Source organism: Trifolium pratense, linkage group LG2 (assembly GCF_020283565.1).
Source record: "Trifolium pratense cultivar HEN17-A07 linkage group LG2, ARS_RC_1.1, whole genome shotgun sequence".
Classification (NCBI taxonomy): domain Eukaryota; kingdom Viridiplantae; phylum Streptophyta; class Magnoliopsida; order Fabales; family Fabaceae; genus Trifolium; species Trifolium pratense.
The window spans coordinates 7,643,823-7,662,555 of NC_060060.1; the positions used below are offsets into that span (position 1 = coordinate 7,643,823).

The 18,733-nt window shown below is 35.4% G+C and overlaps 1 protein-coding gene across 1 annotated transcript in view; it reads left to right on the top strand.

The window, feature by feature from the left end:
- LOC123909956 (probable inactive receptor kinase At5g58300) overlaps positions 1 to 16,612 on the top strand; it is a 28,822-nt gene extending 12,210 nt beyond the window's left edge. The window contains exon 2 of the mRNA XM_045960910.1: positions 15,140 to 16,612. Within this exon, the coding sequence (XP_045816866.1) occupies positions 15,140 to 16,304 (1,165 nt within the window). The 3' untranslated portion in view covers positions 16,305 to 16,612. The remainder of the gene's footprint in view (positions 1 to 15,139) is intronic.
- The last annotated feature ends 2,121 nt before the right edge of the window (positions 16,613 to 18,733 follow it).

Consider the following 18,733-nt stretch of genomic DNA (forward strand, 5'->3'; position numbering starts at 1 on the left):
TAACCGATGGCAGAAAAAGATGAAATTCCTTCTCACAACCTTGAAAGTGGTGTATGTTCTTAATACCGCAAGACCAACAGAGAGGGAAAATGAAAGAATTGCTGAAACAAGAGACAAACAGAAGTGGGAAAATGATGATTACATCTGCATGGGCCACATTCTCAATGGATTATCAGACTCACTTTTTGACATCTACCAAAGTAGCGGTTCTGCAAAGGAACTATGGGAGAAACTGGAAACAAGATATATGTTGGAAGACGCTACCAGTAAGAAATTTCTTGTCTCTCAATTTAATAATTATAACATGGTAGACTCTAGACCAGTGATGGAACAATTATATGAACTTGAACGAATTCTTAACAACTTTAAGCAACATAAAATGCATATGGATGAAACAATCATTGTTTCTTCCATAATAGATAAACTTCCTCCATCATGGAAAGATTTTAAAAAGTCCCTGAAACATAAGAAAGAAGATATTTCTCTTGAGCAGTTAGGAAATCACCTTCGTGTTGAAGAAGAGTATCGTAAACAGGATGATACTAAGAATCAAAATGCTCATGAGAAGGTATATGTTTTGGTGGATGGAAAGTCTAGTAAATCCAAGGATAATATGGATATAGATGGAGAAAATGTTCATGACAACAACAATGGACATGGACAAAAGAAAAGAAAGAGAGGAAGTTGCTTCCATTGTGGCAAACCGGGACATTTCAAGAGTGAATGTAAGTTCTTGAAAAAGTTGAACAAAGAGAAGAACTCTAGTGCACAAGAGGATCATCTTGTTGCATAGAAGTCACTTCTAGAAATTTCTCACCCTTAAGAATATATAATATGTACCCGATGATGGGAATGTTGTAATTTAAGTGTGTTTGCTTGTAACTAGTTATGAATTTGTAATTTGGTTTGTATAACTTATTGTGTGTAATGCTTTATAACATGATGCTGTGATTTATATTTATATTATTGTTCTTGTATGATTATTATAGAGATTGATATCTAATTTTCATGAATTCTTATAAGCATAAATTGTTGTTTTTGCTTTTAATAAGATTGTTTGATTAATCTGTAAAAAGTTTTAAACTAACTTGAATCAATGTTTTCCAAATTTCTTTTTCAATTGCAGTCACGAGTTTTTAACTAATTACCTTGGTGTAAAATGTCATGATAGTTATATTGGTATATACTGGTATATGTATATTTAGTAGCAATGTTTATAATTTGATTATTTTGAAAAAAAATAAAATAAAATAAAATAAAATAAAATAAAATAAAATAAAAATAAAAATGATATGGTATGATATCGAAAACCACCAGAGGTTGTTTAATAAAATGCCTTTTCATGATGCCAGACATGCTTAGTGTGTGGAGACTATAAAATTTAAGTTATTATGATTGCTAATGTTAATAATTTTCATGTTTAATGCATGTGTATGATAAGCAATATGACATGTATTATTTTATAGAATTGAAATTTAATTCTTAAGTGTTTTTTAGATTTGACTATATGTATGATTAACATGTATGTGACTCATAATTTGTTATTTTAAGATTATGGTTATTGTTGATCATTGGAAATTTGATGATCATTATTATACATGTTTTATATTTTGAATAAATGATATTCGGTGAATGTTGAAACGAAAGTGAAAACTTTAAATCTAATGCTTGTTATTAAATGGTTTAGTTTAATAACAAAGGTGAAATGATTTAAAATGAGTTTGTATAAAATACAAAGTAATTGAATGACTCAAAGTCATGAATTTGTGATAGTTGGTTAAACTATCAAGAATATATAAATAGCATAGCTATGAAAGTGATTAAATATTCAAAATTATTTAAGTGGAAAAACTTGCAATTATTTGACGAAATGATTGACAAGGTTATGGTGTCTTCGGATATGATGTTAAAATCATTGAAAACATCATTAGGGATGTGATACAAACCCGAATCTAATTGATCACCAATGGTGGAAACTCAACTCACACTTGAATAATATCAAGTCTTGAGTTCAATGGTGAAAGTACACTATTAGAGTGATTGAAGTACTTGATAATAGATACATCCCAAGGGGTAAAAGTACTTGGACCATAAGATTGAAAGTGGTAGGATGAGGTTTTCCTCTTAATAGACATATAGCATATATTTGCTTGAATGCATAATTATGGGTGCATTTATGATATAGTGTACCTATATGAGAATGAAGTGAGGCCGCTTCATAGAGTTCAAGGGTTTGACTCTTAAATTTTCATGAAAAGGATACGTGACACAAGGCCCTATTAAATGTGTCAAATTTAATAATTCTTTTGATAACACCGAGATGTCATGTGTAAGTTATGCACACTTGTTCAAATGAATAGTTGGTTCAAAGCTTGTCTACCAATGTCTATTTGGGATAAGTGGAACACATTATCTTACTAAGTAATGGTTCAAATCGTGAGATACCATTATCTGAAACCATGATATTTCCAGAAATATGGATTTAGTTATATTTTGTAAATGGTGGGGGATTGTTAGAGATATTTCCAAAATATATAAACTTGGAAATAAAACATTGTATTACTGGATATAATGATTAAGGTTGAGAAATACATCAGAACTATTAAATATGGCTTAGTGGCTGCGTGTGTAATCCAATGACCTATAGGTACAGGGTTCGGTTCCTGGGTCTTGCTGTTTTGCGTTTTTATTGTCAATTAATTTGAATTATCATGATTCAAATTTTTAGCAAAAACGGTTGAGGCAGGAGTTGAACAGGGATCAGTTTGTTAAAGGTTACACACACATGCCAATAGACTAGACCAACAGTTACTGATATATTTTGAATTGTAACCGCTAATAACGGTTATTTGGGAGAAGTTATTCTCTTAATCAAATCATGGTTATCTCTTTATAAATAGAGAAAGTTGGAAACAGTAAACATAAGAAAACTGACATAATCAAACCAAATTCTCTCCCACTTACATTTTCTTCTAAATCATCATTCACTTCATTAATGCATGAGTGAATTGTTGGAATCATATTTTTGTAAAATGTTATCAAAGATATGCTTGTTGTGTTAGTGCAAACCACTACAAGGTGATCAAAGTATCCTGCAGGGTATTCGCCGTACATCCCAATTGCATCCAATACACATTATTGGTGGGGGCGAATAGAACCTAAAGGTTAGTGTGAAAACACGCTTTGAATCTTTATGTGCATCCATCGGCGACATCTTCTTTGTTCAAGTGTTGCAGCATCTTCCCCAACAAAAATCTCCAACAGGTTCAACAACCAGGCCTTGGAATTCAAGAGTGTGACAATAACATTGCTGCATGGGAAGCAGAGATACAATCTTTTGAGCTGAGATTGCTGATCGAGAGAAGAAGATTCTCGAAGAAAAGAACAAGCGCTCAAAGATTGAAGAAGCTGTTGCCGCTACCACTCAAGAATCTATTCGGGAAGCTGCAAAAGAAGGAATAGCTCACTTCAGTGCTGCTGCTGTGATCAAAGAAGAGATCAAGTCTCTCGAAGATGCTATCAAGATCCAAACCGTCGAAGTTGGCCTTATCAAGGATCATTATGCAGATTTCAAGTCCAAGTGTTTACCTTAGACTTTCTTTTATGTTTTTTAAGTTTTAACTATTCGAACAATTATCTGGTTTTATTTTATTTGGTTTGTAACCTTGACAATTGCCTTTTATGGAATTTTTACTTTGCTTATGCCATTTCAATTTTATTTCGAATCTTTACTCTGTGCTAATCTTAACTTCTAAAAGCGTTGGTTTATATTTTTTCAAATACTTACCATTTATATTCAATGTTCGCTTTTCTGAAGTTAATTCTTCTATCTCATATGCACCGTTCGAAAATACTTGTATTATTTTAAAAGGTCCTTCCCAATTCGGGGACCATTTGCCTAAAACTCTATCTTTTTTGTCCATAGGCAAAATAACTTTCCAAACTAAATTCCCCACATCAAAGGCTTTCGACTTAACCTTTTTATTATAAGCTTTTGCCACTCTTTCCTTTTGTCTACTTAAAGTATCAAGCGCTCTTAGCCTTTCTTCGTCTAAATCAACCAATTCATCATACATCATACTCCAATAATGGTCGATTGGTATTTCCATTTGCCTTTGAATTCTGATGGATTGCAAATAAATTTCTACTGGTAACACAACATCATGACCATATGTTAATCGAAATGGAGTAGAGTTTGTTGACTCTTTAGGAGAATTTCTACATGCCCATAAGACTTGATTTAAAGTCTTATTCCAATTTCTTGGCTTTTGAGCAATATGTTTTCTGATTAATCCAATGATAATCTTATTGGCAGCTTCTACTTGACCATTTGCTTGCGCATAATAAGGTGTCGAAGTCAAAAGTTTAAACCCTGTTTGCCTAGCAAATTCTTGCATCTTTCGACCAGTAAACACTGAACCTTGATCAGTTGTGATGGTTTCAGGAATTCCAAACCTATAAATGATGTGGTTTTGGATAAAACTTATCACTTCTTCCTGATCAACATTGGGCAAGGGTATGGCTTCGATCCATTTAGTAAAATAGTCAATACCAACTATTATGTATTTTTGATTTTTTGATGATGCTGGTTTTATTTCACCAATTAAATCTAATGCCCAACCTCTAAATGGCCAAGGTTTTATTATCGAATGTAGTTCACTTGCAGGTACATGTTGAATTCCTGCATGTTTTTGACATTCTTGGCATCCTTTAGCAAAATCTATACAATCTTTTAACATGGATGGCCAATACATGCCTTGTCGAAATAAAAGCCACTTCATCTTATGGCCTGATTGGTGAGAACCACAAGCTCCACTATGAACGTCAGAGATGGCTATATATGCTTCAGTTTCACTAAGGCACTTTAATAAAATTCCTTCAAGGGTCTTTTTGAATAATTCATTACCAATGATTACGTAATTTGATGCCCTATATTTGATCTTTCGAGGAGCATTTCCAATTGGATTTTCCAGATATTCCACAATTGGTTTCCTCCAATCACCATTCACTAAATTGTCAATGACAAAAACTTGGAATTCATCATAAATATTACAATCTATTTTTTGATCAGAATTATTTATTTCATTCTGGGACCTATATGCCCCCCCAAGTTTTGGCGTTGACAATTCCGAAAGCATTGGCTCATGAGAAATCAGTTTATCTTTAATCTCCACTAATTGTTCTAATTTCTCTTTGGACACCTTGTATCCAGAAGCAATCTGTGCTAAGTCATTTGCTTCCTGATTCTCTATTCGAGGAACATGTTCTATGTCAATCGAATCGAAACGTTTTAGTAACGCATTCACTATGACAAAATAACGAATCAAATGTTCTTTAATACATTTGTACTCTTTTGTCAATTGCTTCAAAACTAATTCTGAATCACCTCTTATTTTAATGTCTTTTTCCCCCAGGCTCAACAGTATTTCCAATCCTGCTTTTAAAGCCTCATATTCAGCCTCATTATTTGAACAAATACCATTGATTTTATATTTAAACTTGGTAGGAATTTTTTGTGGGGAAATTATTAAGACACCAATTCCTGTTCCATGTTGATGCTTAGATCCGTCGAAGTACAAAATCCATGGCTCTAAAGCAACATAGTTCTGGGGTGATTCAATTGCTGAATGATCAACAATAAAGTCAGCCACTATTTGGCCTTTAATTGCTTTCAAAGGTTTGTATGAAAGTGAATACTCAGAAAGAGCTAAAGTCCATCTTCCAATTCGACTATGCAGAATTGGTTTTAACAGCATATGCTTAATAACATCATAATGAGAATAAACATAAACATCAATAGGCTTTATATAATGCTTCAATTTCATACAAGAAAAATACAAACAAAGACAAAGCTTTTCAATACTACTATATCGAGTTTCAACATCATTAAGGACTCTACTTAGATAATATATGGCTTTTTCTTCACCATTTTCATCCTCTTGGGCTAACATACTACCTAATGTTGTATTGGATGCTGAAATATACAACTTCATAAACTTATTTCTAATTGGAGGCATCAGAGTTGGAGGATTAGACAAGTATTTCTTGATTTCATCGAATGCTTCTTGCTGATCCTGCCCCCAAGTGAAAACGTCTTCTTTCTTGAGTCGAAGCAATGGTGAAAAAGCTTGAGCTTTACCACTTAGATTCGAAATGAATCTCCTCAAAAAGTTGATTTTTCCCAACAAGGATTGAAGTTGCTTTTTGTTTGTTGGAGGCTTAGTCTCCAAAATAGCCTTTGTCTTATTTTGGTTTATCTCAATGCCTTTTTTATGCACCACAAATCCAAGGAAATCTCCTGCATGTACACAAAAAGCACATTTTAATGGATTCATTTTTAATCCATATTTCCTCATTCTTTCGAATGACTTTCTTAGACAAACCAAATGATCATTTTGTGATGATGACTTAACAATAATATCATCAATATATACTTGCATAAAAGTATCTATAAAATCATGGAAAATTGAGTTCATTGCTCTTTGGTATGTGGCTCCAGCATTTTTCAATCCAAACGGCATCACGACCCATTCATAGGTACCTAAGGCCCCTGGGCATCGAAAAGCTGTTTTTGCCACATCTTCTTCAGCAATAAAAATTTGATTATATCCAGAATATCCATCTAGCATACTAAGATACTCAAAACCTGCTGCTGAATCTATTAGCATTTCTGCTACAGGCATGGAATATTCATCTTTGGGGGTAGCATTATTTAAATCCCTAAAATCTATACATATCCTAAGAGAACCATTTTTCTTAATGACGGGAACTATATTTGCTAACCATTCGACGTACCTGGCAGTCCTGATGAATTTGCTTCTCAGCAGCCTTTCAATCTCCTCTTTGATTTTAGACAGGATTTCTGGTGCAAACCTTCTTGGTGATTGCTTAACTGGTTTCTTGTCTGGTCGAATAGGTAATCTGTGTTCGACCAAATTTCTGTTTAAACCTGACATTTCATTGTAATCCCAAGCAAAACAATCTTTGAACTCTTTAAGGAGTTCAACCAGTTTATCACGTAAGTCCTTTGGGATATTGGCACTTATGTACGTTGGCCTTTTGATCGAGCCATCTCCAATATCTATTTCCTCCAAAGGGTCCTGGGCTTGCATCTTTTGACTAGAATTCGAAGGATCTTTTTCAAATCCCAATGGTTCTTCATCATAGATGCAGTCCAACTTTTGGATAGTTGGCAATACTATGCCATTTTCACAATTATTGGCTTCGACAGCCATATTCTCTTGCAGCATAGTGGCTTCCTGTTGTACCCTAATTTTGTCCTACCTTTTCTTAAAAAAAAAATTAATTAATTTCTATTATTATTGTTTTTATTATTATAAAAAAAAAAATCAAAAAAAAGGGACAACACAATTTGTTTTCACGTGAAACACAACAACACAACATTGCAGCACTCTCCACTCCCCTTACTTCAAGCTTACAATTTTTAACCTTTTCCCAAATAAAACCAATCATCCACCAAGAACAAAAGATGATGTTTTTCATTCCATTTTTATCTACCAAACCCTAATCCTTTCAGCATAAAGGAAGGCTCAAGTCAGAGGCAATTTTAGGAGCTGAAACAGAGAAGAAAAAACCAAAAAAACTCATCTTTTCATCACTTTTCCAAAAAATTCGAAATCCATTAAAACCACCTCCAACCTTCAGTTTTATTCACCCAAATCACTCCAAACACTTCAAGAGGGGCTTACTCAAAGTTCAAAATAGCAAAGAAAAGAGTAGGTGTTAACCCACCTAAACAAGCTTCTAAACAAGTAAGTTTCTAAACGTTTTTACTCATTAGTACCCACTGAAGCTTTTCCAACCTTTAATTTTGTCTAAATCGCACAAATGTAGATTTTCAAATTTTTGGGGGTTTTAAAGTTTCGAACTGTTTTTGAGATATAAACATCTATTGAAAAATATAAGTTTATATTCATGATCTATGCAAAATTTCAAGCAAAATCATATACTCATTTGTAATTTTTGACGAAGTTTTGATGTTGTTGTTGTTTGGCCGTGAAGCTTGATGAAGCTTCCATGGCTTCTTTGTTGTTGTTCTTCATCGTGAAGAAGGAGAAGGAGGTTGAAGACGATGACGTGGCAACACGTCATTGGCTCCCTCCGTTTTTTAAAACGCGTCCGTTCGATCAATCCAGTGACCGAGATCTGTTGAGTGATTTTTAAATCACAGCCACATGATTTATTCAAAAGGCTCAGATCCATGACGTCTACTGCGTGCCTCTGCTTTCATGCCACACTGGATTACCTCCTTCTTGACTTTACTGTTGGGCCTTGACTTGTTAAGCTCAGTCCCCAGATTTCATTTTCGCACCCCCCCCGACCTAAAAAATGTGTTTTTTTTATCCTTTTTTAGTGTTTTATCTTTCGTATTTTTATTTCTTTTAGTATAAAAAGGTGGAAATATGTTAGATTATTTTTTTTTTTAGGGTTTAGTATGCTAGGATAGTTTATCCTTTTTTGTTGAGTTATTTGTGTGAAATATATTAGAATAGTTTATCTCTTTTGTTAAGTTATTTGTGTGATAAAAAAAGAAACTTGTCTTTTTTTAATAAAAATAGAATGAAAAAGGATCGGTTTGTCATGTGGCTCTCCGGTTCTCTGGTTATTCGTATTCTTGGTGATTACCTCGAAATGCGGATAATCGGCGTTCTTTTAATTATTTCTTTTTCAAAAAAGTAATAAAAACCATAAAATGAACGCAACGCACTAAACTGAGTCTTTTTTGTGAGAAATGTTTAACTGAGTCTCATGTGTTTAAGAAATATTTTGAGTAAGTGAAAAGGAGTCTTATGTGTTTAAGAGGTTTTTTCCATGTGTTTAAAAACGAGTCCCATGTATTTAAAAAAGTATTTTGTGTAGTTAAGAGTATATTATGTGTTTAAAAAGAGAAAGTGTTTGTGTAAAAGAGTCCTTTTGTGAATTAAAATCAACCAACAAACACTTATTTTTTACCCGAGAACTGCGTGTAGCTTTGAATTTCCCATTGCAGCTGGGAATACGTAGGAGCGGGATGGTGTATCTCGTCAAGCACATTAATAAAAAACCCTTTTTGTGTCAAAAAAAATGTTAAGAGTCTTTAGTGTCTTTTAATGTCTTTTCTTTGTTTAATTAGTATAGAACAGATAATAAAGCATCATTACACAAGCGCGAGAACTAATTTTAATCCTAGATCTAAAGAGAAGGTTCCCGTTGAGTACAACGGATGCGAGGGGTGCTAATACCTTCCCTTCGCATAACCGACTCCCGAACCCGGAATTTTGGTTGCGATGACCACCCTTTCCACTTAAAGGTTTTATCGATATTTTCCTTTTCCGCGTGGCCGCGTGGAATAAATAAAGTTCGGTGGCGACTTTACTGTTTTAGCGAGCGTTTATCGCTTCGCGCAGTTTTTGTATTAGCTAGTTGAGTAGATTAGCAGTTCATCCTTAGAATTAGCCTTAATTTTTAGGGAGGACGCTACACTTCCAAAACCATGTTTATTTTGTTTTCGGCCATATAAGCCGAAATCTTGGCCCAAGCATTGGGCTTAGTCATTGTGGTATTCTTCAAAGTCCCACCCAGTTGGGCGGAATTTGCCTTCATCCACATATGGACCATCATCTATCTCCTCTCTCTCCCAAATAAACCCATGAGTTGGATCTAATTTGACAGAATGGTAGACATTATCAGCAGGGGCATATGCATATCCCTGTTCAGTACATGGCGAGATATTCGCCAATTTCTTATCAAATGAATGCTTGGTTATGTGGTGTGTCTCAGCCCTAAAATAACTTTGATCGGCTTCGATATTCTCTACCACACCATCTTCTCTCCAAATACTTACCCTCTGATGGAGAGTCGAAGGCACTGCTCCTACACCATGTATCCACTCCCTTCCTAGAAGCAGATTGTAATTGGCCTTCGATGCCACAACCAAAAACAAAGTTGGCCTGACAGTGCTGCCAACCGCTACATCGACTTGAATTGCCCCCAGTGAGAAACCAGTCTCACCTTCATAATTCGAAAGAACGATGTTGTGAGGGTGCAAGTCAGTAGAAAACTTACCAATCTTGGTAATCATGAACTCTGGCATCAGATTTACTGCTGCTCCTCCATCAATCAGCACTTTGTTGACCCCCACATTGTTTACTTTGGCCTGAATAAAGAGGGGTTTCAAATGATTCTTCATTCCCTCAGTTGGCCTCTCAAAATTGGCCATCTGTTCCTCTAAACAGCCATTATTCATAACATAATAACACATTGGCTTATGTAAAGCTAATTCACTTTCATCGAACTCATCCTCCCCTTCAGTTACTTCTGACCATACGTCATACTCAGCAGGCAGAATAGAAACTACGTTCACCAGCACATCAAATTCAGGATCTGAATCAAGAAGATCTTCATCCTCCAAGTTTTCCTCTTCGAGCTTGTCATCAACATTTCGATCAGCCAATGGTTGAGACAATCTTTCCTTCATAGGCCTTCTGGTCGCTTCGACCACCTGTTTTCCTTTGTTGTTTTCTGTCTTCTGAGCCTCCTGAAGTGAGAGTTTCTGTTGGCGTTGATGTCTGCGCCATTGTGTTCTTGTCATGGGATTCTTCCCCATGTAGTTGTTCTTGTAAGCATACTTCTTCGAATCTCCAGGCTGACTCGAATGGCTCTTACTCGAACTTCCCTTGTCAACAGAATTTCTGACAAAGTTTGATGCATGACAATGAACCCATTTGTTCATTGATGAGTTGTTGGATGGCACAAAAGTACTTGATTTGCCCAACCTTTGATGTATTGGTTTGGCATGCGCCATATTTTGTCTTTTCATTGGCCTTGACTTTAGCCAATTCTCTTTGTTTCTCCTGAACGGTATAAACTTGTTAAGGCCCTCAGTAGCCTTCTTATCGAATACAGCACTGCACCTTGGGCAAAGCATAACTTCAGACTTGTTAAGCTTACACCTTTGCAGAAAATCAATCAGTTCCTCTTCAGCCCCAGGGTATACCACTTTCATCTTCTCGTAGTATTCATCTTCTGGAATAGAAACTAACTGTGCGCCTCCTGACAGGTCCATGGCATCGATCATTAAGCATTCGACCGGTTCCACATAGGAAGCATCTGATATCTGTAATGGATCCTCATCAATTTTCATCTGTTGTTTGGACTTCTCTCCAAACTTCAGCCTTCCATCTTTCAAAGCTTTCTGAACCAGATCCCTGAAAAGAACACATTGTGAGGTTTTATGACCCAGAAAATTATGAAATTTACAAAAACCTCTTTTCTTTTGTTGCTCAAGGGGAGGTATTTTTAGTCCCTTTGGAACAACAATTTGGCCATCAGTAACCAATAAATCAAATATTTCATCACATTTAGTTATGTCGAATGAATATGTCTTAGCAACAAATTTATCATTTTTAGGTTCGACAGGATTTTTTCCATTCGAAGGTTTTAGTAATCTACAGACATAAGGAGGGCCAGGTTTTAGTTCGGCCACATTGATTTCATTATCCTCTATGTCTTCATAATTTATCACATATTCCTCATCATCATCTATTGTTTCGACATAGGCAATTTTTTCCCTCTTTTGAAACTTTGATGATCTAGCCTTTTCAGCCTTAAGGCGTTTGACATGTCTCACTCTATCTGCTAACTGTGCCATGTCTCTTAGATGTTGTGTATCTAATTTCTTTCGAATCGAATAATCTAGGCCTCCAGCAGCCATTTCGACTAACTCATGTTCAGGCACTTGGGTAAAACATCTAGCCTTGAGTAACCTGAATCTATTCAAGTAATCATCTATGGATTCTGGCGTTTTTCTCCTAACACTGGCCAATTCCTTCAAACTAATCTTAGATTGGCCCATGTAAAAATGTTCATGGAAAACCCTTTCCAATTGAGCCCAATGATGAATCGAACGAGGGGGAAGTGTTGTGAACCAAGTGAAAGCATTTTTTGTAAGGGAATTTGGGAAATATTTCAATCTTAAATTTTCATTATCTGCCAAGTTTCCTGCTTCAGCAAAAAATCTTGCCACATGCTCCACCGTTGATTCAGTTGTATCCCCAGCAAACTTTGTGAACTTGGGAATTTTCCATCCCCTTGGCAATTCAGTCTGTAGCACATACTCAGACAAAGGGGAAACGAAGTTAGGCCTGTGCAAGCCAACATTGAAACCATTTTGGGTTAATATCGTTTCGACTAGATTTGCCAAATTATCTTGTTGTGCAAAATTGTTTCTTTGCACATTTCTAACTACTTCGTCAGCATTTTGATTTCTATTAACCAAAATTACTTCAGGGTCTGGCGCATGGTTCACCACTTGGACCGGTGGTTCCTCTTGCACCACTTGTGGCGCTCGATTATTAGGAACTTCATCATTAATGGGGAAACCCTGATTTTGAACATGCGCTTGATTTCGAATGGGTTGAAGGTTTTGGTTGGGCATTGCAGGTGTGCCAAAGAAATCTGCGATTCGCCCCATCTGGTGGGCTAACAACTGATAGTTGTTATTTGTATTATTGATCAAAGGATTCAGAATAGTTCCTAATTGCGAAGTTAAGGTATTAACCATTTCATGATTGCTTTCGTCCATTTGCTGTCGAAAGGACATCATGGTTACATTTGTCAGATTTTGTAGGGCAATGTCTCTGGTCCTATTTCCCACAACAGAGGCTGCTGGGGAAGGCATGGTACTCCCCTCAGGATTAGGATTAGAATTATGTAAGCCTGCCATTAAAGATGCTGGCATGCCTAGTCCTGATTGATTCAACAGAAATGATCGAATGGGGCTCCTTAGATCTTCAGAACCAGGTTGACTGTTCCCCACATTGTGTGATACTGACGAAGTTATTGACCCAGATAAAGTCGAACTTGTCGAAGGTATCGTTACCCCTATATTCCCAAAACTGACTGAGGGAGCGCTCGAACCAGATGTTCCAGAGCCTTGAGCCATGATTGTAGCGTTACTATTCGACGCTTGCGTTGGCTGTCCCTCAGGATTTGGAACATTGTTATTATTGTTTTGATTGTTATTTGGTGGTCGAACCATTTTTGATCGAGGCTTAACACTAGTTAAATTTGGTAGGGATTTACCACTCCTCAAATGCATACAAAATCAAAACATATAACTTTGAATACCAAACTGCTTTAGTATTCGAAAAGGATTCTTAGAAAACAAACTTCTTTTAAGAATATAAAATGCACAAAACAACCCGTCCCACTGGGCGTGCCAATTTATTTACACTGATTTTTGGTAAACAACCGCTAGTTTAAATTAATTACTTGAGAGATCAACTAGTAAATCTCGGGACAATTGTTCATGCATGGAAAAAGAAGTTCGAATGTTCATCGTTAAAGATATCCTTATTCTGCAAAAGAACAATGTGTTTGGTTTATGAAACATAAATTGAATGCGAATAAAAGGGTGTTCACTCGAATGAGAGAACCGATTAAATGCAGAGTTTGTAAATGCTTAGAAAATAAAGACTTATGAAAAGTAAATTTGCATTTGGAATGTAAAAGTTACAAAGAAAATAGAATGGTTCACTGATTCATACATCTTTCTCGAGTAACTCGTTTCTCGCTTTAACATGGGTACTTTGAGTGTTTGAGAATTTGTGTAAATGAATTGTGACCCCTACTTCGACTATACAAACTCCTATTTATAGAGAAACTAAATAACGACTACTTTAACGTTAAACTACTAAACTTTGGCCACGCGTCCCTTTGCATTTGAAATGAACCAAGGCTTTGAACCGTTGTAACTGTTGAAGTCGAATCACATTTGAAGGATGGAAAATACTCTAAGTCCACAATCTTGAGTGTTTCGATTTATTAATTTCAATCGAATTAACCTTCTATTCAAAAAGCAGCATCTTTTCATAATTTGCAGACTCATATGAAGCTATCTGAAGAATACTTTCCATCAGAACTCTCTTATTCTTAAAGACATTACCCTTCACCTTCATTAAATGATAAGAGAGTTAAACTCTCTTGTTTTTGAAGACATTTAAAACCTGGCACTATTTAAAGCCATTTAACAAACTTCTTAGTAATGAATGTCTTTGGAATTAGAGATGAAAACATGTTTTAGCTCAAGCTAAAATATGGGATAACAGTCACTGGTCAGACCAGTGAGTCACTGGTCAGACCAGTGAGTCACTGGTCAGACCGCATGACTATTGACCCGGCTTATATAAAAAATTTAAATATATTAACTTGAATTTCATAACAATAAAATTTAATAAAAAAAAAATTTCTTCAAACTTTGTTCAATAAAATTTCATATATTTAAAAGAAAAAACTCAAAAGCTTTTCATTTCATCATTATTTATATTTTGATTCACATATCTAACCGTATAATATTATAATTTAGTCAATAAAAGTATTATTATATCATAATTTTTAAGGAGAACAACATAATTTATAAGTCCAAAAAAAATAATGCATAATTCAATATATTATATTAAAATAAACAGTGAATATATATTAAATTAAAAATAATAAGGAAAAAATATCAATGTATTTATCAATACATGTAATGGTGTTTTATAACTAATATACTAGTATTAAATATATTTCAGATATTTAGAATAACAGGTAAATGTGAGGGGCCTAGTGGTAGTAGTGATGTTGTTGTATCCAAGTGACTTGCGTTCAACTCCCATATGCAACATATTTAGAATTTTTTTTGAAATAATTGATTTCCTCTTCAAACCGGTTCGGTTCACGCGTGCGGGTTAACCCGGTTCCCGGTTCAACCATCAACCCGGCCGGGTCACAGCGGTTTTCGATGGTTTCAATGCAGAACCGGTTCTGCATGCTAACCGAGCCGGCCACCCCACCGGTTCCCGGTCCGACCGGCCGGTCCGATTTTTAAAACTATGGTTATACCTGTTTTTTACGAAATAGATCCGTCACATGTGAGGAATCAAGTTGGGAGTTATGGACAAGCTTTTGAAAAGCATGAACAAGACTTGAGACACAAAAAAGATAAAATTAAGTTGCGGAAATGGAGAAATGCTCTCACTGAAGCAGCCAATTTATCTGGGTGGGCAGGTGGCACTCTCAAAATTACAGGTAAATAAATTTTATATAATTGTTATTATTTGCACAACAAGAATGTTGACCTTCTTTCCCCTTCCGGTAGGATTGAATCAAATTTCATCAAGGAAATTGTCGAAGATATTTTGAAAAAATTGAATCGTAAACATCCGTCTGATAAGGAATTTGTTGGAACTGAGAAAAAGTATGAAGAGACTGAATTGTTAACGAAAATTGGATCAAATGATGTTAGAACCCTTGGATTATGTGGCATAAGTGGCATAAGAAAGACCACCCTAGCTAAAGATTTATATGTTAAACTGTTTTCTAAATTTAATAAGCCGAGTAGAGTGCAAAAACGTGAGACGAGTAAGTTTGTTTTCTTTGAAGGAAGTTCTTATAATTTTGATCTTGAAGACATACTTAGAGCTTCAGCAGAAGTTCTTGGACAATTTAGCTATGGCAGCTCATATAAGGCTACATTATTATCGGAGGAGGAGGAGGCAATGATAGTTGTGGTGATAAGGTTGGAAGAAGTTGTGGTAGGCAAAAAGGAGTTTGAACAACATATGGAGATTTTGGACAGGGTCGGACAACACACAAACGTTGTGCCGCTTCGCGCTTATTATTATTCGAAAGATGAAAAACTTATGGTTTATGACTATGTCCCAGCTGGCAACTTATCCACACACTTGCATGGAAGTCGATCAGGTGGAAGAACTCCATTAGATTGGGGCTCGAGAGTAAAAGTTTCTCTTGGAACTGCAAGAGGAATTGCGCACATCCATTCTGTTGGAGGTACGAAATTCACGCATGGAAATATCATGTCCTCAAATATCCTCCTCAACCATGATAACGACGGTTGTATTTCTTATTTTGGCCTGACCTCACTTATCAATGTTCCTGCAAACTCTTCTGGAGTTGCAGGTTATCGCGCTCCTGAGGTGATTGAAACCGGTAAGCACTCTCATAAATCAGATGTCTACAGCTATGGTGTCCTCCTTCTCGAATTGCTTACAGGTAAAGCGCCTCTACAGTCTGCTGGACACAATGGTATGGTTGTTGATCTCCCTAGGTGGATTCACTGTGTTGTTCGGGAGGAATGGACAGACGAGGTTTTCGATGTTGAGCTAATGAAGTACCAAAACATGGATGAAGAAATGGTGCAAATGTTGAAAATTGCCATGAAATGTGTTGCAGAGATGCCTGATATGAGACCTAACATGGTAGAAGTGGTAAGAATGATCGAAGAGATCCGGCCGGTAATCTGACTCATAGAACCTACCGTCTTCTGAAGAGAATAAATATAAGGACTCAAATGTTCAGACTCCATAGATTGATTAACTATGGCTTTTTTATTAACAAGGAAGTGATACTAAATGGTATATAAGATTGAATGCATGCTTAGTTAAGGTTTCTCAAACTTCAAACCTTTTCCATCTAATTGTTCAGTATATCTCATAGATGGAGTTTCTACAATTTATTTTCTTCTAATAATTAGGTTGCTTTATGATAGGTGCATGTCAATTGAATCATGATGTTCAATGGTACGAAACTTCACCCACTTTCTAATTATAAATTCCTTATTTATTTATTTTTTTAAAAAAAGAAGAATGTAATCCTTCAAATAAAGAATTGGATTTTTATTTTTTAAAAAGTACTCATGATATATTCTAGAAAGTCACACGAGATAAATTGTAATGACACTGTTGAAACAACTCATTGGACAGGTCTTTTGTTGAAACACCTTCTAGAAGAGTCTAAACGTTATTTCTCTTCATTCCCAAGCAAAGTGACAAGACAAAATTTTATTACAATAACTCAAATCATTACAAATGCTATGGATATGTTTATATACAAGTATGTTATGCTAACTAACACTACTTGACAGTTGGCTTGTTACACGAGCAACTGTCTTATTCCTTCAATTCTTCACTATCAACAAGCGGATTTTTTATTTTTTTTTTGAAAACTTGGTATCCGGTAGAGCTGTAAAAAGGGCCTTAAGGGGCCGACCCTTTAAGGAGCGGACCCACTTATTCCTGATTATTAATTTTATTTAAATTTTAAACACAGTTTTTTTAGGGTGCCGATCGTGGACAGTGCTGATTGAAGAAAAAGAGAATAAGTTTACGACACTAGAAAAATTGTTTAAAATTTAAATAAAATTAATAATCAGGAATAAGTGGGTCCGCCCCTTAAAGGGCCGACCCCTTAAGGCCCTTTTTACAGCTCTAGTATCCGGCCTTAGGACCGACTAATCCAAGGGGACCAATCCCACCGCCCACTTGCGGGGGCCCCATTTAAAGCCAGAGTTTTTTTTTGCTCTGTATGGACTTAGCCCACCGAAATTGGCACCAGTGAGAATCGAACCTGAGACCTTGAGAGGAGCATACTCCAAGGGCCCAAGCCAACACCACTCGGATTAGTAACATAAAGTTGTAATAATTCATCTTTTCAATGTGAAACTACTCAATAAGTAATACTTTTATAGGCTTTGCCATTGTAGAAACCTTCCTAATTTTATTAAATTGTCTTACTTTTGTTGGTATTTATCCATAATGATTGTGTTTTACTCTTATATATTATGTGTTGTAAGTTGTGACATTTGACCATTTATTTCTTATTAATCGACTATCAACCCAATTAGTGTGAGACATTATAAGTATATAAAGGAATATCATATTATAAGCTAGACTCTTGAGCTTACAAGTTACAACTAAAGAAGTTCTGCAAAGAACCATATCATCCTTTCAAAATGAAGTTCTTCAAAAACCAAATAAAATTACATGTTTATACTTTATACTACTAAAATTGTCAAAGTACCATACATCACGTTTTTACTCATAATTGCATTAGGAAGGTAAACATGAACTAATAAATCAGCATTTAACAATTTCAAGGCTCGTAGACAAAAAGTGTTGTATTCTTGAACATGTTATATGAGGTTTCAATATTTTGTAAGGTTTGTACTTTGTAGTGAATCCAAAGTCATCGTAGAGAACGTCAGCAACACCTTGGCCTTCAGTGCCAGGAAGCCATGCAGCTACAAGTGCATCAATTAGATATGGCTGAATCACATCCGGCCACCCAGTTACGAGAACTACACATTGAACTGAGCAAGAGCAACATACATTAATTGGTGATGGTGCTTTGACATGATTCAGCTATTGTTATTTTCAATCTGTCACCAATTAATGTCTCTAGTTCTCCCACAATGAATACTGCATAGGAAAATTTGTTTGACTTGATAAAATAAGCATCGAGATTTTCACTATAGGCAACTTCAGTAATTCAGTTGCCGGATTAACTGTATGCTTTATAGCATTGAGGAAAGTTGTACCTGTCGTCAAACATTAAATCTATTAAATGTTCTGTAATTTTTCATATGCCAGAGTTAATGATCTAACTCCTGATCAATTACTTAAGGGGTCTAAATCTCTTATCACTTAGATCAATTCATTGTTGATTAATTACTACTACAACTGATCGTGAGTATAAAATTTGGGGGTATCTTAGTAATATTCAATGTAACAATTTTTTTAATCGGTTACCATGGTATGCTTATCTTAGTAATATCTTATATAACATTGTTTTATGTCATGCTTATCTTAGTAATTTTCTATATAACATTGTTTTTAATGGTATCATTGGAAGAACCCCCCCCCCCCCTGACCTGTGTTATATAACATTGACATTA